The 21,902-nt window shown below is 55.5% G+C and overlaps 1 protein-coding gene across 3 annotated transcripts; it reads left to right on the forward strand.

Annotated features, from left to right (window-relative positions):
- The first annotated feature begins 17 nt into the window (after positions 1-17).
- CCDC71 (coiled-coil domain containing 71) lies at positions 18-7,511 on the forward strand. 3 transcript variants are annotated; one of them, XM_001494477.5, is made up of 3 exons: positions 18-155; positions 2,339-2,471; positions 5,762-7,511. In XM_001494477.5, exon 3 carries the CDS (start codon positions 5,814-5,816, stop codon positions 7,239-7,241), a length of 1,428 nt encoding a protein of 475 aa, XP_001494527.1. In that variant the 5' UTR covers positions 18-155; positions 2,339-2,471; positions 5,762-5,813; the 3' UTR covers positions 7,242-7,511. The 3 variants fall into 3 exon arrangements, with proteins under 3 accessions (XP_001494527.1, XP_005600730.1, XP_023476209.1); XM_005600673.4 differs by lacking the exons at positions 18-155; positions 2,339-2,471 and adding an exon at positions 3,678-3,801; XM_023620441.2 differs by lacking the exons at positions 18-155; positions 2,339-2,471 and adding an exon at positions 3,730-5,067.
- The last annotated feature ends 14,391 nt before the right edge of the window (positions 7,512-21,902 follow it).

A 21,902-nucleotide genomic window follows, 5' to 3' on the forward strand; every position in this document is an offset into this window, starting at 1 on the left:
CCTCCCCCCGCCTTAACCCTGCACCTGCCGTGGCCGGAGCAGGCCGCGCAGACCCATGGTCACACGCAAACGGGTGAAAAGACACGGACATGTGGACACGAGGCCTGCCCAGGACCTAGGGTCCACCTCGGGCCGGGGGGAGAAATGAGGCAGCGGTAAGCAGCACAACACGTGTGCGGTGGGGGCCGTTCTGAGCGGGACCCAGCCTGGGAGCACCGGTGGGGGGTGGGCCAGCACAACCTGGGGGCTTGAGCTGCAGCCGCCGGCCCACCACCTACTGAGCTCGGAGGAGCCCAAAAACAGGCTTTGCGGCGGCGCCCCCTGGAGGCCACTTGGGGCATGGCCTGGGCCTCTGGTGGGGATGGTGCCTGGGTGGCCATTCCCCAGGCACACAGCAGGGCACAGAATAGGTCCTATGGTACACACTGAGGCTAGAGAGAGGGAGTGGAGGAGCAGACAGTGCCTGCCTCAGGGCTTGACAGGACCTTCCACAGGCCTGGGTGGGAGGAGTTTTTGGGTGGAGAGGGTAGCTCTGAGCGTAGGGTGAGCTTGAAGAGTTAGAGGCCAGGGAAACTCCCAGGCAAGTCACTTTGGCCTCATCCCATAGGTCCTGAGGCCTGGGCTACTCTGGGGTCCAAGGCACTTTGTGACTGTCCATCTTCATGGTCCCAGACCTGCCTCTAGCAAACTCTGGGGTCAGGCGAGAGCAACCTGGTGTGCCAAAGGCCTACCTACCTCAGACAGAGAGCCTTACCCAGCCTATCTTCTGAGCATTCAGAGTACTGGCCAAGTCTGTGAGCTGGGGGCCTGTTCATATAGGTCAGTGGTGGCCTATGAGACCTTGTGGTCACCTTGTGGTTGTCTGTGCTTGCTACTATCTTGTCCCTCTTTCACGGACAGTGTCTGTCTCATTTTCCCCAGAAGCACACCTGGAGACAAAGATACAAGTGCATATAGTTAATGTGGGAAGTGAGGCCAGGAAGCACCAGTAGAGTACTGGCAAAGAGATAGGAAAGTAGCCTTTATATAAAGAGTGTTTCATCAAGGAAGTTACCACTGTGGGCAACTGAGACCAAATCCTGCTGGGGACTCTGAAAGCCAGTATAGAACATGGGCCTCACATTATTGTCCCTCCTACCAGAGCAAGTGTTGATGAGGTACTCATTTTCAAATCTCCATCAGTCATGGATTGAGAGCTGCTCGGGGGCATTAATTCCCTAGCCTGCCTGACTTATAGCCTGCCAAGAGTGTGGGCAGAGCCTTCTCCATGACTAGAGAGAGAGTCTTCAGCCCGTTTTAGGGCCTGGCAATTGGAGTTGGAAGTCACCAAGGAAGGAACACCATATAGCTAAAACTAGGGGGTCCTTGTGAAACTTGTCTCAACTGAAATCTTACTAGCGTCTTCAAAGTTTCACTCCTCATGACCTTGACTTCCTCCTACTGCTTATCCTGCCTCTCAGAATCTTTTACAAGCCCTGCTTCCTTTCCCTTCCCAGGAAGTAGCTCCTCAAGATCTGCCCCTGGCTTTTCTCCTTGGCTCACAGACTCCCTCCTGGAGTGATCCCTCCTAGGCCACTGGTCTCACTCATATCTAGATCTCCACCAGACCTCTCTGCTCAGGTAGATAGGGTTGCCGGTCCCATCACTCAGGGCAATAAAAGATGCCAAATGGAGAACAAGGGCTGAATCCTTGGATGACCCAGTGGTCTCTCCCAACCTCATCCTATCGGATCTCAGTTATACCTATAAAGTCAGTATCCACCAAAGTCCAGGTCAAGTCAGACTTTGCTCTGATTAATACTCCCAGAGAGTTCCATCTGGGTCATACTGGGCACCAAGAGGCAGAAGGATCAGCCTCCACTCAGGGAGCTAGGTACCCCATGACCCTTACTCCTAACCCCTACCATGATCCCAGTTCTGATGTCTGAAAGGGACACAGCTTGGGAATGGACCTACCCTTCCTAGTCCTCCATTTTGCTCTGACCTCTGGGCTGGACATCATCAGAGAGAGCTCCCCTTCCTAGGACACACCTAGGCCCATGCCATCACTGGAGGCTGAGCTCTGCGTCTTCATGGAAGTGGCTTCTGCTTATGCAGCCCTAGCCCCACCTACACAGAGGCAGCTTCTCCAGCTGGCTTTGGAGAAGCTGTGGAAGACAAGTGGGGCAGAAGGTGAGGCTGGATTGGTCCTGAGAGTGAATAGCTAATACTCAACAATGGATAGGGCAGAGACAGGGCTCACACACAATTAAGGACTGGGAACACTCAGGTGGGACTTCCTGATTGCATCTCTTGAGGCCTGGCCCTTGGGATCCCACCCTTCCCTTCTCTCTACCAGGATGAGGGGCTAGAAGCACTGACCCCAGAGGAGCAGGAGAGTTTGCATTTCCTACTGGACAGCTTGGCTACGCTTGAAGGTGCTGAGGACACCACCATCAGTGCTAAGGCCCTGGGAAGTTCAGGGACACCAGGTGAGGCCTGTGGTGGGGTGGGTGTTTTTCTTTGCTGGTGCCCAGACCCCTCTGTATAGGCAGGGAGATGTAGAGCAGCTGGAGAATCCTGAATTCATATTGGGAGGGAGAAGGGCTATTAACCAGTCCCCAAATGAAGCACCCAGCCACCCTCTTGTGATTGCCCATCAACTTCCACCTGGCCCCAGCTACCAAATTTGGCACCATTGTACATGTCAGGGCCCAAGAGTTGTGGCAGTATTTCTGCCTCCTAGCGCAGGCTCTGATTCAAGTGCAAATGCCCCCACCATCTCATTCATGAAACCAGGGCTTCCATGCTGGCTTCTTGGATGTGGGGACCCCCTGACCAAGAGGGGCCTTTGGTCAGAGCAGTAGAGACCATTCTGACCCCTGGGACTCCTAGGGTTAATTTTGACCTTTGTCCTCTCATCTGGTGCTGCTTGGGCAGTAGGCCCTGTAACTACCGCCCTTCTGCTGGCCCCAGGGTACAGGTGGAAAGACTGAGGTCCCAGTCTCCTAGGCAAAAGGACAGGGATTCAGGGCAGGCTTAAGACTGGAGGCAGGACTTCTTGCCATTTAGGGGGCTGAGGCTGGGCTGGGGTCCTCCCACCACACCCATGCACCTGTTCCTAGGCAAGTACGCTTAGGCCCACACTGGTATGCTGGGACTCTCAGATTGGACACGCCCAACTTTGGGCTTGTGTGCAGCACATGTGTGCACACGAGCCTTTCATGCCACATGCAGTGGGCCCCATTCTCAGTAAGAGAGGAAGGCCTGCTGCCCTCTGAGGAGGTACTCCTGCTACAAAAACAATAGGGGCTCCCCCGCCATCCTCCCAGGCAGCAGGCACTCCTCTTTCACCCTCTGGTCAGGCATCTGGGACAGAGGCAGGCCTTGTCAGTGGCTGTAGGAGGACCAGAGGGTGGAGGATGGCTTGGACCTTGCCGAGAGTCGCTCCCAGATGTGGCTGCACCACCAGGCTCCTCAGAGAGGGGGTCAGTTGGGCCCCTAAACCAGTCCTAGCCGGGCTCCAGTGCAGTTGGTGCCTAGGGCCGCGTCTGAGAGGGCCTCTGCTCCTCAGACTCCTGCACAGGCCCGGATGGGTTTAGAGCAGTCCCCGCGGCCACCTCCTCCAGGAAGCCTTCCCTGGTACCCATCTACCCCGCCCTCAGACTTTGGGGGAAACGGGGTCTCGGGGGGTCAAAGGTCACTAGGGCGGGCTAGGTCCCGGAAGCGGAAGCGCAGCGCACTTCCGGTGCTCAGCGGGCGGCCATGTTGGAGCAGCGGAGGCGGCGCAGAGGCGCGTCCTGGGTCCCCGCGGCGGCGCCGGTAGGTTGGGGCCGTGGGCCTAGCCGCACCGCGGGGGGGCCGTCCGCGAGGCGACAGGGCGGATGGGCCGAGCGGCTGGCTCTTCCCGGACCCGCGCCCTCCGCCGGCTCGGCTGAGACCCCCCCCTACCCCACCCCCACCCCGTGCCCAGCGACCCCACCCTGGGGCTGCGCGACCCAGTCGGGCTCGCCCTGACCGCTCCGCGCTTTTCGCTGTCTCCAAGACCGCTGCTTCTACCCGCGGCTCAGGCCCCAGGGATGCGGCCTCCCAGCCGAGGGCCCTGATCTGCCCCCACACCAGTCCGTTTGGATGGGGCCTTTCCCGTCCCCCATCTTTCATCAACTTCCCCTGCCGGCCTCGGGGGCACGTGTGAAGGGAAGTCGGGGGCCAGGCTGCAGCCTCTGTTTCCGGAGCCTCTTGGAAAGCCCAGAAGACTCCCTCTCAAGGGCCCAGACCGACCTGGGCGGAAGAACCCCCAGCTCACCCCCAGTATCTGTGCCTGAGGGTAAACAGGCCCCTCTCTGTTCTACAATTCACAACCCTGGGGACTGCATCCCCTGGGAAAAAATGAAAGAAAAGAACTAAAGTCATGTGCAAGGATTGTGCTCGGAGAATGGCCTCTGGAGAGAGGAAGTGCTGGAGACACCTGAGGATCCAAGAATGTTTCCAAACAAAGAGCTCCAGGGGATTTTGAAAACTTCCTCTGGTCCATTAGGGCGGTAGGAATAAGCTGCCTCCTGGCCCCAGGGACCTGCCTGATCCCAGTTGATCTTTTAATAATCCCGTGCAGCTGGGGAGCTGCCTCCTGGAGCCCTCAGTGCTGGGTTGGGCATTAGATATTAGTCAAGATAATATCTACAGCTTTTTCAGAGAAGCATGGGACAACTTCGGTGTTCCCAGACGGCTCCATCTGAGCTGTGCCAAGGTCTGGGGCCCTCCAAACCCTAATTAGGACAAATCAAATCTCTAGTGTCCACCTTATTAACCACCCACTGTCAGACCCTGGCCTCTTGGTCTGACTGCCTGGCCCCTAGCCTGCCTGATTGCTTAGAGATGTGTCATTAGTACCTGCTACTCATCATCTTTTTAGTTTCTCTTGGGGAGTGTGGTTCTTTCCCTGGGGTTGGTCTCCGTCACTGTGGTGCTAGGAATCAGACCTGAGTGGCCTGTCTGGGGACTCTGAAAGCAAAACTTCTGGTGGGCAAGGAGGTTCATCCTTGGACACCTGAACAGCAGCAGCTGGAGTAACAGAGATGGACATTGGGTGTAAGTCTGGGCCCTTTGGCCACATTCAAGGCTTGTGTTGCCCTGCTTTCACCTGTTTTTCTGGCTAGATCTCCCAGCCCTGACTGCAGATTCCAGTCACACCAAGTGTGCCTTACTCTTTCTCACTTCAGAGCCATTGTATAAATTATGCCCCTTTTTGCTCCATTTACAGCGGGTCCTTTCCTTTTGATCACTCATGTCCCAGTTAAGTGTTGCCTCCCCCAGGAATCCTTGCCTGACTCATTGGCGAGCTGAGCTGGGTGCCAGTCTGCACACCCAAGAACCTTGATGGTGCCTCTGTCTTGCCTTCTGCCCACGGCTCCTTGAGGGCCAAGGTATTCACCTGTGTTCCCAGGGTTGAATCTAATACTAGGTTTCTGGCCTAGAATTCAGAATTGAATTAGAATGGGCCAAATCTTTCTAGGGACCCAACAGCAGGTTAGATGGCTCTGATGAACTTCTGGTCACGTATCCTGAAGAAGCAGCTTCTGACCCATGTGCGTCCCTCCCCCACCCCCCAACCCCTGCCTTGCCACCATGGTAGGTCAGAGACCAGAGTGTTGCCCCAAGGAGTGGTCAGGTCTCTTCATGTCAATGGATGTTATGGAGAGTGCAGGCCTAGATGTTCTACTACCTATCCTAGCCCCTTATCTTGGTGCTGTTCTTACTGACTCTTTTTCCTCTTGCTTCGGAGGTGCCAAGCGCTGGTTTGTGGATACCCAGGCAGATCTGCAGTGCCTAATGCCATGAGCGTGGTGGTGCAGCATGTGGAGGAGAAAGCTGTGCACTCCTGGTCGAGGATCTCCACGGCAGGGAAAAAGGCCCTGGAGGAGGCGCTGCTTGTCTTTAACCCCATGAGCCAGGATCTCAGTGCCACAGAGGCCCAGCTTGTGGCCTTCCTGCAGGGTCTGCGGGATGATGGCTTCCAACCTACCATCCTGCGCAGTGGTGATGTTTATGGCTATAGTTCATGTACAGCCAACCCCCCAAGCCAGACAAAGCTACAAGCTCGTGCCCCCATCCCAGCTACCACATCTCTTCCAACCAGTGCTCCCCGAACTGCCACGCGGTTGCCTGCAGGCCGGGCCACGCTGCTCCCCATGCCACTGCCTGGCAGGCTGGCCAAATCATCCACACCAGCCCTTGCCAAGCATGCTACCACCAACCTGCTACTGAGCTCTCTGAAGCAGTCAAGTGCCAGCCGTGCCCGGGGTGCAGCAGTGGGTTTCCCCACCCACCTCTATCCAGGTGTCTACCCTGCCATGCGGCTCTCCGTCGTCCTTGAGGCCCTGGTTCCACTCAAAACTCCCATGCCCTGCTTGAGTGCCAAGCACAAGGCACAGTCACTGCAGCTCTCACTTGTAGACTCTCCCCTGAAGCTGCGGAAAGATTCAGGGAAGGGGCTGGGGAACCCCCGGCCCAAAGCTCCCAGAAAAGGCACAAACAAGGGCCCCAAGTGTCTGACAGGCAAAGGCTCCAGGGCCAGACCCCAACAAGGCACTGGGCCCCAGAGCAAGACCTACAAAGCCACTGGGTCCCTCAGTAGCCTGCGAATGAAAGGTAACTCTACCCTGGGCACTAAAACAGCCCAGGCCAAGGCAGCTCGAACACTGGCCAAAGCTGCTCGTGCCCAGGCCAAGGTGGCTCAAACACAGGCCAAGACTGCCAAGCCCCGGGCAAAAGCCAAGGCAACACAGATCAAGGCCAAAGCCAAGGCAGCACAAATCAGGGCCAAGGCTAAGGTGGCACGGATCAAGGCCAAAGCCAAGGCAGTGCGGGCGAGGGCCAAGGCAGTGCGGGGAAAGGCCAAAGCCAAGACAGTGCGGGCCAAGGCGGCTCGGACCCAGCCCAGGGGCAGGGGCAGGCCAAAAGGGTCTGTACAGGCCAGGACTGCAAGGAGGGTCCAGAAAGGCCGCCCTGAGACTGGGGGGCAGAAGAGGAAAAGGGCTGAGGAGGCGAAGGATCTTCCTCCCTGGAAGAGAACACGGCTTGGGCCCCGATCCCCTAAGGCATGGCTAGGGCCTGGAACAGCAAAGCTGCTGAAATTCCGGGTCATCAAGGTGGACAGGCGGTTCTCGGACGATGAGGTGCGGCAGCGGGCTCAACGGATCCTCCACGTGAACCTATCCCCTGTAATACGGCTCCAGCCATTGCTGCCATGCTCAGCACCCTGATTCCTTCACATAGCAATGATTGGGGAACCTGAGCCCAACTGTCTGTGTGGCCAGTGGCACAGTGTGCAATGCCCATGGACTCCACAACCCCGAGGACTCCAGGTGCCTCTCCAGGGCCCTGAGAGCCACCGGCCTCCTTTCAGAGACTGGAGGATGTGGGGTGGGGGTGGGGGGGCGGGAGGGGATGTTCTCATGGCGCGATGCACTGTGACTTATTACTCTTCAAGTTGTATGTCCACTGTTCCATCTATCACGTTTTATACCTTTCCACCTTTCAGTCTCCCGGCCCACCCTCTGTGGTCTTTTTTTCTATTTGTGACTGCGATAGGCCAGCTTGAGCATATAGGAAAAGTGGCCCCAGGAACAGGGCTGCCAGAGAGGGTCCTGGTAGTCTGGGGCAGGTCATTGATGTGAGCGATGGGATGATGTGGGAAGGGGCAGCTCCCAAGCCTCTTGAGATTCTGGCCTCTGTGGATGTGGAGAGGCAGCCCCTGAGGGCAGGAGCAGAGCCACTCTGAGGTGGGACGCCTCCCTTGCAGCTGCCCTGATTTGTTACCCAGATAGGCCCCATGCAGAAGAGAAAAGGTGGCTCTATAGGGAAGCTTGCAGCCAGCATTTAGGTGAGAGAAGGGGAGTTTTCTGGAACTGCTCCCTAGGGGCAGAGCAGACAGCCTGGCTGTGTCTCCTAGCCTGCTCTAGCTGAAACCTTGGGGCTTTGCCTGGGCTTGCATGAAGCAGGGCCAGGCCTAAACTGGCTGAAGTACTCTGCCTCTCCTCCTTTTAAGAGAGTGACTAACGTCTACTTCCCCAATTGATGGCAAGGGCTTAGGAGTTGAGTTGGGGGCCAGGGCTCTTGGTTGTAGGGCCACAGAATCTGCCCTCAGTGACCAGAGAATTTTCTCTTTGCGTGGATGGGGTACTCTGTACCTGAGCCAGGAGAGTTTTAATGACTTCCTCGCTCCATCAGCAGTGTTTTCTGCCTGGGTTCCAAGTGCTCTGGCTATTCCCAGTCTAGCTTTATCATACCTCCCAACAGGGCCTGTATGTTTCAGACATTATCTGCTCTTCTGCTTTGGAGAGGGGGCTGGGCCCTGAACCCTGAACAAAACTAGTTCTCTTCCATCTACCAGTTCTTCACCCACTGCCCAGCCAGAGTGGCAGTGGCTGGGGCTGGCAGGGAGGGGGACACATTCCCCAGAGGCTCCTGGAGACGAACAGCCTTTCAGGGCTAGGGGTAGGAACCTCATTGGAATGAGTATCAGATCATTTCTGTTTCTGTGGGTTAGTCTGAACTCTGACCCTGCTGGCATCAGCTGCATTGAATGGTGGACCTGTAGAAGCTCTGTGTGCTTCTTGGTGCCTCCCTCCCTCCCCACCTTTCTTCTGCATCTGGTGGCTGCTATTAATATCTTTCCCTTGGGGGCTGCCTCCCTTGGTTCCCCAGGCTCTGGGGACCCCCTCACTCCCAGCTGTACTGTAGTCCCACAACCGTGCATGCTCATTGCGTCTGGCGGTAGTGCTTCCATCTACCATGTGAGTATGGAGAATGACCTGAGGGCTTCACTCAACTCAAGGGCGGCCCAACCTGTGGCTCACTCTGCATTCTCTCTCTCAGGCCTGATTCCATCTCCCACCGCCCAGGACCCCCAGCCAGGCTAGGCCTCTCCTTTCTGTTCTGCTGCTGCTGCCACCGATGGGTGAGGGGTTTGCTCTTTCTCTGAGAGCCAGCCAGAGGGAGAGAAGAAATCTCCAGGCCTCCCTGTAGGGTGGCGTGAGGTGGGGGTACCCCTAGGATCTCTACACAGACTGTCCCTCCCAGTCCAGGCTCCCAGAGCAATTGCCCAGGAAGTTCTCCCACCAGGCTGCTCAAGTGGCAGCTGCTACCCACTCACCAGCAACCTTATTGCTGGCCATGGCCAGAGCCTTTGAACCTCGTCCACCTGTGGCCTCCATGGCCCTGAGCCCTACTGCATTGTCAGTCACCTACAGGTGGGGAGGAGGGTGGGTGCTCCGGAGATGGTATCTTTGGGTTTTTCTGGGCAGGTTTGATCCTGTGGGGTTTGCTGGCGACTAGAGGGAGAGGCCTGTCCTCTGAATTCTTGGAATGGGGGGCCGCCCATTTACCCCCTGCCTACTCAGTTTCCTTGGGACCTCCCCCAAGACCCTGAAAATTGCTGCTTCTGTGGCTCTCGGGACCGGGAAGGCTATGGCATTGACAATGTGATCTGGGGCGGGCGCAGTCACGACAGCAACAAGACCTGGTGGCAGAGAGTGGTGAGGGTGCTGGTGTGCCCATGTGTGCAGGTCTGGGGTCAGGGCCTGGTCACTCTGACCAGCCATTATGGTTATAGGTATTGAGAATCACCATCCAGCTGGACCTAGAAGGTGCCTTCTACTTTACCCACCTCATTGTGACTTTCAAGGTGACCCAGTACCCCAGCCTGAAGGATTGCTCTGTGCCTCCCAACCTGATTCCTACCAGTGATGCTTGCCCCTGGTGACCCAAGAACCCCCTCCTGTCCCCAGACATTCCGCCCAGCAGCTCTGCTCCTCAAACACTCAGTAGACCATGGCCACTCCTGGCATGTGTACTGATATTTTGCCCACAACTGCCCAGGCCTCTTTCCTGGGATCCCTCCTGCCAGTGGCCACAGAGTCAGTGACCTCATCGGTGACCAGTGTTACTCGGAGGTCAAGCCTTCCACTGAGGGTGAGGTCAGGCCCAGAGGAAGGGAGGTTGGGCCTTAGAGTGAAGACAGAAGTTCAGGCTTGCTTCTTCCTCTCAGGTAGTTTTCAAAGTTCTGGACCCAGCCATTCTGGTGGAGGACCCAAACAACACCAAGATTCAGGGTAATCATCCCCACTGCCAGTCCTGTATTCCTTGCATGTCAGGACAGCCAGATACTCACTTGGGCGGAGTGAGGGTGTTGGAGAGGTGAGGTCCTGCCTGAACATGTGCACTGGTGGGGCAGGGTAGCAGGCAAACCAGTTCAGTCCCCCAGCATGTTTCCCCAACTCTTGTCCTGCCATGATCCTCTATTGTGGTCCCTGTTAAGGCCTCCCATTCGTGTCCCATTGCTGGTCCCTATACTTGTGCCCAGTGTATAAGGGCTGGTATGGGTAGCAGTTTCCATGTCTGTCCCCTATCTTTGCCACATCGCTGAAGTCCTTTGTGGGGCCCCACTATAGTCCCCATCACTGCTATCCATGCCAGCCTTCATAACTGTCCTCTGTCTGCTCCTATCACTGTACCTTATAACTCTCCTTTTTATGAGCCTCCATCACCATTCCCCATCACTGTCCCTATCATGGTCGCCCTGTCATTGCTCTCCTGGTTGATTCATCACCCTGGCCTTAGTTGATGTCCTACCTCCCTACAGCTGCCTCTAGGTGGCGCCACGGCTTCTCTGGGTGTGACCTCTTGTAAAGCAGAAGGCTTGTTAAAAGGCTAGAGAACGCTTAACCATAACCCCACAGGGCAGCCCAGAGCCAGGCCAGGCAAGTACCAAAACAGGAGGACAAACATCAAACTAGCTTTTTCTCTACGCTCTACACCCACCTTGCCTGCAGTTATTACCAACTACTCACCCCGAGCCCTCACTCTAGGTCCCCAAGCAGCTGTTGCTCGTTCCTCTGATCAGGAGAAAGGGGAGACCTGGCAAAGGAGAGGTATAGGAGGTAACCTTGGCTTGGTAACTGACTTAAGCTGTAGAGCAGAAGGAGGAGCTATGGACCCATCTCTCCATTCATGTGTACATTTAACAAGTTCCCATTGAGCCCCACTGTGGGCCAGGCATCTTCTGAGCAATGCTCAGGGGGAAGAAGATAGACAAGGTATCTGTCTTCTTGGAGCTGACATGAGCTGACATAAAAGTGAGAAAGACAGTCAATAAATAAGCAAACTAATAGCTTATGTGGTTTGGCTGGGTGATAAACTGATTTCTAGTTTGGGTGATGGGTTGGGGAATGGACTTCTTTACTGCATTGGGGAAGCAGGTTTCAAATATCTAGAGATGCTAGAATGGGGTGTCCAGGAGGCAGTGGGATGTGCAGGTGCAGCTCAAGAGCGATATCAGGGCTGGAGCAGTGCAGAGGCGGAGGAGCTGTGGTCATCCTAACATGGTATGCCCAGGGGAGCAGGGATGAGGAAGTCTCACAGCATGGGTGCTAGAGGAGGTGGCTGCAATGATGCAGAGAGGGAAGGGACACCCCTACCCCCCATTCCTTCCCCTCCATCTCAAACATAGAGGGATGACGACCAAGGCGCCTGAGGTCTCACAATCTGTATCTCCAGAGCCCCTGCAGGTGACTAACCTCCATGTGAATTTCTCCAAACTGCACACAATGGCTGATAGACCCCTGGTGGGCGTCAAGGGATACCCCTCCTACTACTGTGCCCTGTCTGAGATCGTGGCCCAAAGCAGCTGCCTGTGCCATGGCCATGCTTCTGAGTGCAGGCCTGCACACGGGGCCCCAGCCAATGTGGAAGGGATGGTGAGCACCACAGGAAGGGCATCTGTAGCTAGTGGGATAGACAAGCTCAGGGACTGAGGCAGACTCTTCTTGTCCTCCTCTCTGCCAGGTGCATGGTCTTTGAGTCTGCCACCACCACACAGCTGGTACCCACTGTGAGTGCTACCAGGACCTGCACCAGGATCACCCATGGCACACAGACCCTGGGCACCCCCATGCCTGCCAGGGTAGGTGCCATACCCTACTCTGGCAATACTTGCTATGGGTCAACCCGCTCCATATCCACCTTTCTTGTTCTGCCTCAGAATGCAAGTGCCATGGGCATGCCCGCAGTTGTCACTTTGAAATGGCCCTGTATCTGGCTTTTGGCAATGTGAGTGGAGGCAGCGTGACACGTGTCAGCACAACACAACTGGGTGCACCACTGTGAGCTCTGCCAGCCCTTCTATTGAGGTCCCCAGGAGGATCCCCCTTCCCTTCACTCCTGCAAATGTGAGCCCTCCAACCCCCAATCCCAACTCTGACCCCAGTCCTTCAGCTCCATGGTGACCTCTGACCTCACTCTGTCCACATTTTTTTTTTTTTTTTTTGGTGAGGAAGATTGTCCCTGAGCTAACATCTGTTGCCAATCTTCCTCTTTTTGCTTGAGGAAGATTGTCTCTGAGCAACATCTCTGTAATCTTCCTCTCTTCTGTATGTGGGACCCCACCACAGAATGGCTTGGTAAACAGTGTGTAGGTCTGCACCTGGGATCTGAACCCGCAAACCCTGGGCCGCTGAAGCAGAGTACATGAACTTAACCACTATGCCACTGTGTCAGTCCCTTGTCCTCACTTCTGACCCCTGATCCAGCCTGTGACTGTGACCCTGTGGGTGCCCTGGAAGGGGGTTTGTGTGATACCCACAGAGATGAAACCCGTGGCCTACTCTCTGGTCAGTGTTGCTACAAAGTTCATGTTTGAGGCCAGCGCTGTGACTCCTGCCAGCCTGGTCACTATGACCTGAGCCCCACCCGTCAGTGGCACGCCAGTATGAGTGACCCTAAGGGTAGGCCCCCACACCATGTCATCCCTTCTCTGTCCCCAATCACTGCCCTGATAACACATGCACCCACTTACCCCTGCAGCAGTCCCATTAGCACCCTGAGAGCCCTGTGCCTTAGCCTGCAGGTATGACCCCTGGGGCTAGGTCCCTGGCGCTCATGCCTGTGATCCCTCCAGTGGTGCCTGTCACTGCGAACGCTTTATCTCTAGATTGGACTGCAGCCGTTGTCTGGTGAGCTTTGACCCACCTTTTGATTTGACCTTTATCTTGGATGCCTAGCTTATAGAGCTGACAAGTATAAGGCTATAATCAGTGTGACTATAGACTGAGCCTTTCACATTGGTTAGTGCCACTTCCTCACATGGTCACTAGGGTCAGCGCCACCTTGGCTAGCTGAACCGTCATGTGTCTTCAGGTGGGAGCTTTCGAAACAAAAGAAAGAAAAGCAAGTAAACAAATTTGAACAGTATTATGCACTGGGTTTAAAGGTGTTTCACAGCAAAGACGTGTGAAGGAAGACTCAGTCCAAGGAACAACTCCATCTCCTGAAACGTTAGAAATCCTTTGTTTAACTTTTATTTTAACCCTGTGTAATCCTGTTTATGGCTGTTTCTTCATCTTCTTACCTCTTACCTCCCCTCTGTGAAGCTGCACAAGAGTACACAAGGGTCTCTTCTCCTCCTCTCAGCCATAGGCAGAGGAGCATTCAAGCCCTGCACTCATCCCCCTTCCTCCTGCAGCAGGCAGTCCCAGTATATGACCTCCCAGGCCCCCGACCCTCCTCTCTCTCCATCCAGATCTTCCTGTCCTTCCTCCACCCATATACTCTCTTATAGCCTGAGTTCTGGAGTCTGAGCAGTGACTCTGTAGGCTGCCAGCCCTGTGACTGTGACTTTGGGGGTGCTTACAGCAACAGGGACAAGGCAGGACCTGGGGGTCAGGGTCAAGTGGCAAGAATCAGAAGTTGACTCTGTCCCCTCCCTGCCTACACGCTCACTCAGGTGTTCTACAGGGGAGAGCCTCTGCCTATGTCACCCCGACCTCTGTGGCTGCCACTGCCATGAGCTCCAATCTGGGCACTTTGGTACTGTCCTTGACCAGGCCACCGCTGAAGCCGAGCTTGGCCAGGGCCTCCAGTCAATTGACCCCCAGCTGCCTGTGAGCGTCCAGGAGGGGCACGGGCAGGGGCAGGAGAAAATCAAGGCTCAGACCTTGGGGCTCAAGGGAGGGAGGGAGTGCCCAGAGAGAGCTAGTTGGAAGAAGAGGCTGGGCGGGATTAGGAAGGTGAGGAGTCCAGGTGGGGGGCGTCAGCATGGTCAGATGTTTGGTGTCTTGGACAGAGCCCGTATTCCCAGAATAGAGTGGGAGAGCACAGGGCCAGAAGGCTGGAGGGCACTGACACCCCATTTGCCCCCAGGGAGCCCCCTGGCCAGCTCCTCCCCATTGTACACAAGCCCCAGGGACCTCCCCCAGTTGGCTCCAGCCCTGGCTTCAGAGACAGTGCAACCCTCAATGTGCCCTCTACCCTGCCAGGCAAGCCCATTCAGCTGCCAGCTTCCCAAGGTGAGGAGTCTGAGGAATAGGGTGGGGTCACAGATTACTAGGGTCTTAGTGGGAACGGGGCCCAAGCCCTGGGGTTATGAGTCCCTGGGGTCTTGGGAGAGTGGAACCTATGTCCTGAGGGTCCCAGATTCCTCAGTGGTCTGGGCCTGGGCCTGGGAGTCTTACAACCAGACCTCAGAGGAGCCCCTGCCCCTGCATCAGGGAGCCAGCTCTGCACTATGGACTGGCTTGGACTTTGCACATGTGGCTGATGGGGCTGGCCTCTCTCTACTGGTGCCCACTGTGCCTTATGCCCTAGAGTATGACATTGTCCTGAGCTGTGAGACTCAGGTCAGTGGCATGGGTGACAGGCAGGTGAATGGATGGTGCTGGTTGAGGGGTAGGGGCAGCTCTATGACTGCTGACCCCTTACCCTAGGCACCTGAAGACTGGCAGGCATTAGTCAGTGTCCGTGCCAAATCCCTGCCCAGCAGTGTCTGCTGTGCCCATCTGCCGCCCTCAGAGCATCTGTTCCAGGTGGCCTTGACCCATGCACATAGGTAGGCAGGACCCTGTGACCCCAAATACCAAGACCCTATTATGCTGCCAACACATTTGAAACAACACCCAGACAATGTGGCAAATTCCCAATATGGAATATCATCATGTCATAGAACAATCAAAACAGGAACTTAATTTAAAACAGAGCAGAATAGGAGCCGGCTCCGTGGCCAAGTGATTAAGTTCACGTGCTCTGCTTCGGAGGGCCAGGGTTTCGCCAGTTTGAATCCTGGGCGTGGACATGGCACCACTCTTCAAGCCAGGCTGAGGCGGCATCCCACATGCCACAACTAGAAGGACCCACAACTAAAAATACACAACTGTGTACTGGGGGGCTTTGGGAGAAAAAGGAATAATAAAATCTTTAAAACAGAGCAGGATTTAAGAAGTTGATCTTGGGTCCGGCCCAGTGGCACAGTGGTTAAGTTTGCACATTCCACTTCTCAGCAGCCCAGGGTTCACTGATTCTGATCTCGGGTGCAGACATGGCACCACTTGGCAAAAGTCATGCTGTGGTAGGCATCCCACATATAAAGTAGAGGAAGATAGGCATGGATGTTAGCTCAGGGCCAGTCTTCCTCAGCAAAAAGAGGAGGATTGGCAGTAGTTAGCTCAGGGCTAATCTTCCTGAAAAAAAAAAAAAAAGTTGATCTTTTTCCATTGGTCATTTGATGAAACGTTAGACCCAATAACTGCACAATGGAAATGGGGCACCCCTGGACCACACAATCCTGACCTCCTTATCCCACCCTTACTTCTCTTCTCCTCCCTGCAGAGGTTCTATCCAGACGTTTCTACTTTGAACTGGACATTCACTACTCCATGACCCTCCAGCTGTGGCAGACCGAGGGGGTGCAGAAGCCTGAGGGGGGTACCATCCTTCTGGATTCAGTGAGATCCTAGGGAGAGTGAGATCCCACATCAGGGAAGACAGAAATTATAGCAGGACACTGTGGATGCAGTGGGGCTAGGGAGTGGGGAGTCGGGGGGCCACAGAGGCTAGGAGTTGCACCAAGAGGATTGAGAGGTGGAGAGTGTAGGGAGGGGAAGAACGCAAGGATAGAAGGTGAGAATAGGCCGGCCAGACCTCACAGGACCTCTTGGGCCAGGAAAGGGACTTAACCTTTATCCTGGGGCAGTGGGGAGCCATGGAAGGGATTTGAGCAAGGAACGGACATGGGGAGAATGGATTGTCAGGGGAAGGCTGCTGCAATGATTCTGAATGAATCATTTGAGTTAGATTTGGGCCATTGAAGAGAAAGGAGAAAAAAGTTCAAAAGGGAAACAGGAGGGATTGGGAAGGGGTTGTGAGGGCCAACATAAGGAAGGTAGGTAATAGGTTAGTGAGTGGGGCTGGGATTACTGTCCCCTGCCTGCCATCTTCCATCCTCCTACTAGATTGTGCTCCTGCCCCAGGGGAAGGAGTTGCCTGGGCTGAGATCTGTGGGCCCTGGGGCCACAGGGTGCTTGTAGCAGCTCCACAAGGCAGGCTACCTGGAGGCAGCAAGGATGGGCCTCTCTAGTACCATACCTGAGGCCTGTGCTCACCTCATCTCCAGCATTTCTCTCGGCCCTGCCCCACGGGGGTGGCCTTGGTAAGTGTGTGTCCCAGCTTGAGGGGGCTGCAGGATAGAGGTTGCAGGAGGTACCATGAGGTTCATCTGATCTTGCCTTTTCTCCTGCCAGCATGTGAGTGCCACACCCATGGTTAACTGAGCACTGAGTGTACCCTGCTGGGTAGGCAGTGCCCCTGTCATCCTAACATCATTGGTTGTACCTGTGACCATGTGTGTCTGGAACGTATGGCTCTGGGCCCACTGGCTGCTGTGGTGAGCCTTCAGGGCCAGTGGGTGTGGATGTGGGGTCTGGGACCAGTCATTTCCTTTCTCTGCATGGTTGATCACCCTGTAATTCCCCACAGAGTGCCGCTGCCCCACTGAGGGTGCCACTAGTGCCATCTGTAACCCTATGAATGGGCAGTGTGCATGCTGGGCAGGCCTTGCTGGTTGCTGCTGTGACCACTGCCTCCTTGGCTGGTGGAGCTTTCCACACTGCCAACCCTGTGCCTGCAATGGGCATGCTGAGTTGTGCCACCCACTTACAGGTGTCTGCCAGGCCTGCGATGGAAGAGTTGGGTAGGAATTATGATGAGTGGGCCAGGCCCCATTCCATGTGCTACTGCCCCCAGGTGCTTGGACAGCTACTAGCAGTGCAGGCCCTGCCTCTGTCCTGGGCACCTTTGCTCTGGCGTCTATCATGGGAGTTCCTGTCATGTGGACAGCACAAGTGGATGTGTCCTCTGCCTCTGTGCACCTGGCTATGCAGGTGAGGAATGGTTGGCAGTGGCAAACCCACGGCCTACTCACTTTTTTACAGTCCCATCAGGTCTATGAGGCAAATCTTTGCCAATGCCATTTGTATGTTGAGCTGCAGACTGGGCATCTCTCCTCAAGGAATTCCCATTCTGAGGAAGGAGGGTGAAATGGCAGGAATTACAGATGTGGAACTTGTAAGGTAGGAAGATGGGCCATAATGTAGCTATTGTGTTCTCTGCCCTCTGAGCTAGACCTCAGACTTTCTGGCTAGGTATATGGGACCCACAGGCCCCAAGGGGACAGGAAGATAACTGAGACAACTGATACATACCCCAATCCTCCCTAGGCGCCTCCTGTGACCGCTGTTCCTCTGGCTACTTTGGGGAACTGACCCCATGTGCAGTCATGCATTAGTGTGTGGGTGAACCACTGTGAGTGGGTCATGGCAAGGAGGAGACCCCAGAAGGAGTCTGTGCTGGTCCTGCCAGTGCAACAACAATGTGAATCCCCATAATCCTGCTGCCTGCGCCCGCCACAGTGGGGCACTGCCAGCACTGTCTTCACTACAGCAATGCCTCTGACTGTGCCCACTGCAGGCCTGGTTTCCACAGCAGTGCCGTATGCCCAGGGGGTTGCCAGTGTGAGTGTGTGGGTGGGGTGGGTGGGGGCATCCTAAGGTGGGCAGGGTTGGTGGGGGCATCCCAAGATGGGTGGGTGGGTTCTCCTTCCTCAGATCCTGCCAAGCCCTTCCTCTCCCTAGGCTGCAGCTCTGACCCCCAGGGCACTCTCCCTGCATGGTGCCCATCTGCGGCTACAGCCTGCTTCTGCAACCAGGTCAGCAGGCATTGCCCCTGTTGCCCCCACACACTAGGGTGGGACTATAGCTACCATGCCTCCCTCCTTCTGGAACCTGGGGGAGGCCTCAGGGCTGCAAGCTCTGCAGCTGCCATGACCAACACACTTTGCAACCAGTGTGTCACCCAGTGAGTGAACCCATGTTGTACATAGCATGTGGCAATGGCCAGGTGTGAGTGAATGTGTGTGTGACTATGACAGGGTATAACTTATGGCTGATGGGAGTGTTAATGTGATCACCAGCACTTGTGTATGTGCCTGCAGACAGCTGTGTGAGTCTGTGCTCTTGTGTGACATTAACTGGGAGGTAGTGGCAAGGTCTTGGGAGAGCAGACATGAGACTGAGTGTCTGACCCCATGTGCAGCCATGTGTGAGCATGTGGGTGAACCACTTTGAGTTGGTCATGGCAAGCAGAATGAGCATGGTGGGGATGAGGATGGGATGGGGCTGGGAAGGAGGCTGAGGAGGCGCAGGTGGAGGGTTAGGACTGAGAGCTGGTGCAGGCAGAGAGGGATGGCCATGGGAAGCGAGTGTTTCCGGGAAGAGAGTGGTCAGCAACTGAATGAGGCTTTGAAGCATGTTCTTATGTCCTTGGTGAGGAAAGGATGGGAGTCGGGGGTGAAGGAGGCATGGGAGAGAGGTTATGGAGACAGCAGGGTGCTTGACTCAGGACACAGAGGAGCAAAGGGCAGCAGGTCATGAGTTGAGAACCCAGAGGGTATGTGGAAGGCGAGGCTGGCAATGTGGGAAGGTGAGGGTGCTGAGGGCTAGGGTCAGTGCCTGCAGGCCCTGGAGGGGGTGCTCCAGCAGGCACATATGTTCCTGGAATCTCCTTCACCCACTGTGGGGACCCTACAGCAATTTATAGAGTGGATAGCTGGGCTCAGGCAAGGGGGCTGGGATCAGCAGGGAGCAGGTCTCCAGCTAGTTTCCCCAGGTCAGGGATTCAGAGGGTCACAGGTTGGCCTGTCTGAGTCCTGGGTCTAGGAGTCTGGTGGGTTTTCTTGAGTGAGGAATCATGGAGGAAAGAGCATCTCTGGCCACAGTGATGCTCCATCTTCCCACAGGAGGGAAATGACTGCACTGGCCTGGACATTGTGGGCCACAGGTTGTGGCAGAAAGAGAGCTGTGGGTTAGGGAGCACTGTGAATGCCTAAAAGAATTAACTCAGGAGTTAGACTGTGTCAAGGGCTTGGCCTGGCCCAAGAGGGCCACGGAGCCCAAGGTGAGGCCAGATGGGCAGGTGGGTGGGCAGAGGTGAGGGCAAGGGCTAGGCTGGGGTGGGAGGAAGGGATCAGGTGCCCTTGCTTACATATCTGGGGGACCCAGGAGACCAATTGGCCCTGACTTAGCCAGTGGAACCCTGAACCACCCGTCTATCCATCCCTCCTATCCCCTGCAGGTGCTGAGGCCCAGGTCTCCTCGGCTGCCCTGCTTTACCAGGAGGCCATGCTTAGAGCCCAGGTCATGGCCACACTTGGAGGACCAGACAGCATCCTAGGACAGGCCTGAGAGGCCTGGTGGTGGATGGAGCAGCTGCTGTGGGGGACGGGCTAGCCCACAGGGACAGCTATGTGGGAGGTGAAACTGAAAGGGCTGGTCGACAGGGTCCAGATGCTGCACCCACAGCTTCTGAGGCTCCTAGTCAAAGTTGGAGTGGTAGGTGGAGATATGGATCACTGTGGGGGTTTTTGCCAAGGTGAAGATTCTCTCCTAGGGGTAACCTGAGTGTAGGGCAATAGGGGATCTGGGACATACATTCCTCACTGGATGCCCCTATCCTTTTTTTTTTTCTTTGCTGAGGAAGATTTGCCCTGAGCTAACATCTGTGCCAATCTTCCTCTATTTTATATACGGGTTGCCGCCACAGCATGGCCACTGACTAGTGGTATAGGTCCATTCCTGGGAACCGAACCCAGGCCACTGCAGCAGAGCACGCCAAACTTAACCACTAGGCTGTGGGGTTAGCCCTGGATTCCCCTATCTTGTGTGCAGGAATGCAGGGGTTAGGGACCTGGGCTGGCCTGTGTTCCTGTATCCTGTGGTGTTCTCTCTTGTCCTGGGACCCTGCCCGCTGCCCAGTGGGCTCTAGTTGCCTCCCATAATTCTTTCTATAGCCTGGATATAGCAGTCACAGCCTTGAAGCAGCATCAGCAACTGGTACAGAGCCATGGGTGCCATGGGTGGGAACCATGATCATAAGGGACCATGGCTTGGCCATAGGGTTGCAGGAGACACATTCCTGTACACATCTGACCCACCTCTACTAGCTGCAGCAAATCCAGGCCACAGCAGGTTCCATGGGAATCTAGGCCTGGGTGACATGGCATCATGCAAGGAGGCCCTGGGGCGTGGCCACCATCGCCCATGTGCAAGCAACTGTGCAGATCATCCAGCATTTCCTCTTGGGTACATGTCTGCTTGTTGCGTGTCTGTTCACAGCTGAGGGCAGGGGCAGGAGTCATCCAGGACCATGCTATGATGCTCCTTCTAGAATGAGGAATACTCATAAGGGCTGATCAGGTGTCAGGTGGGAGCATTAGTGTTCTCATAAATGTTTAACAACTGTCTGGGAGTCAGGAGGAACTGATTTGTAGTGTTTGTCAATTTCCATTGTGTAAATAATCCCACCATGGCTGATTTAATCCTACCTACAATTTAATAACTGATTCACAAAATTCCTGAAAATTGGCTCTTGTAAGCCTCTAGCACATCATGTAGTCATGTAAGAGGCAGGATCAGTGAGAGGCTGGGGTCAGGGTTCATTGGGCAGGGATCAGAGTTCATGCCCATAATCCCTACCCTCATCCTCACAGATGAAGGTGTGGATGCTGTGAGTGTGGAGCTGATGGCACAGCACACGCTGGCAGTGCCCTTCCCTCAAGGTAGGGCAGCAAGCATTGTTTTTCTGTTGGATCAGATGCAGGGTGCCCTCCCCTAGGAGCTGCCCAGAGCTGAAGGTACAAGCTTCAGGCACAGCATACCAGATAAAGGACCAGGAGGCTGGAAGTAGAGGTCAGAAGGTGGGGAAGAAAGGTATGCCTGACTGATCATCTGCGCCCTTCAGGGAGGGTGCAGCCAGGGCCCAGGACCAAGTGCTGGATGTTCAGTGGGTGCTGGCCGAGGCAGGAATTCACAAGGGCTGCAGAGCAAGGGCTGCAGGAGGTGAAACAGATGCTTCGAGGCCTGGAGGCCAGTGTACAGGAGGTGATACCCCACCCATACCCCTCAGCTCCTTCACACCTCTTGTTCAGTGGCTGCTTTGATTCTCATTTTCCTCTCTGAGATCTTTGACCCACTATGATACTATGGTGCTATTAAATACCCTGATCAAGTGAATACTCTACTTACTTGCTACTCTGCTGTGACCTCCCTGTGATCCCCTAACCTTAGCCCCAGGAGGCATGGTGCCTGGGCTGGATGACACTGGCAGTGGATGTGACCCTGGTCCTGGGGCATCTGTCTCGTGCAGGTGTAGCTCGCAGGACCCATTTGGCTCTGAGTCAGCAGTAGGCCTAGGAGGCAGAAGAGCAAGCAGCACATGCTATGGGCCTGGCTCAGGGCCTGGGTAAGGTGAGATGGGAATGGTGGACGCTGGGGTCTCAGGGACTCCTCTGGAAGAGTGTCAAGTGGGGCTTAGGTTGGGACTGGGCTATGCTGGGCTGAGGCAGGGTCTCAGTTCTAAAGCCTCCTGCCCCCCCAGGAACCTTGGACAACAATATGTTTGAGACAGTAGGATCTAGATGGGGTGGGGTTTCAGGTCCATTCTTACTCTGGGAGTTGCAGGTAGCCCAAATAGGTGTGGTGGAGTTGCAGGAGGGCACATATAGCCTGATGGACACCAAGCAGCATGCCAGAGAGTGAGTGCGG

This window comes from Equus caballus, chromosome 16, assembly GCF_041296265.1.
Source record: "Equus caballus isolate H_3958 breed thoroughbred chromosome 16, TB-T2T, whole genome shotgun sequence".
Classification (NCBI taxonomy): domain Eukaryota; kingdom Metazoa; phylum Chordata; class Mammalia; order Perissodactyla; family Equidae; genus Equus; species Equus caballus.

Excerpts from the sequence above, each read along its gene's own strand:
- CCDC71 (XM_001494477.5), top strand. The coding sequence starts at position 5,814 with ATGAGCGTGGTGGTGCAGCATGTGGAGGAGAAAGCTGTGCACTCCTGG.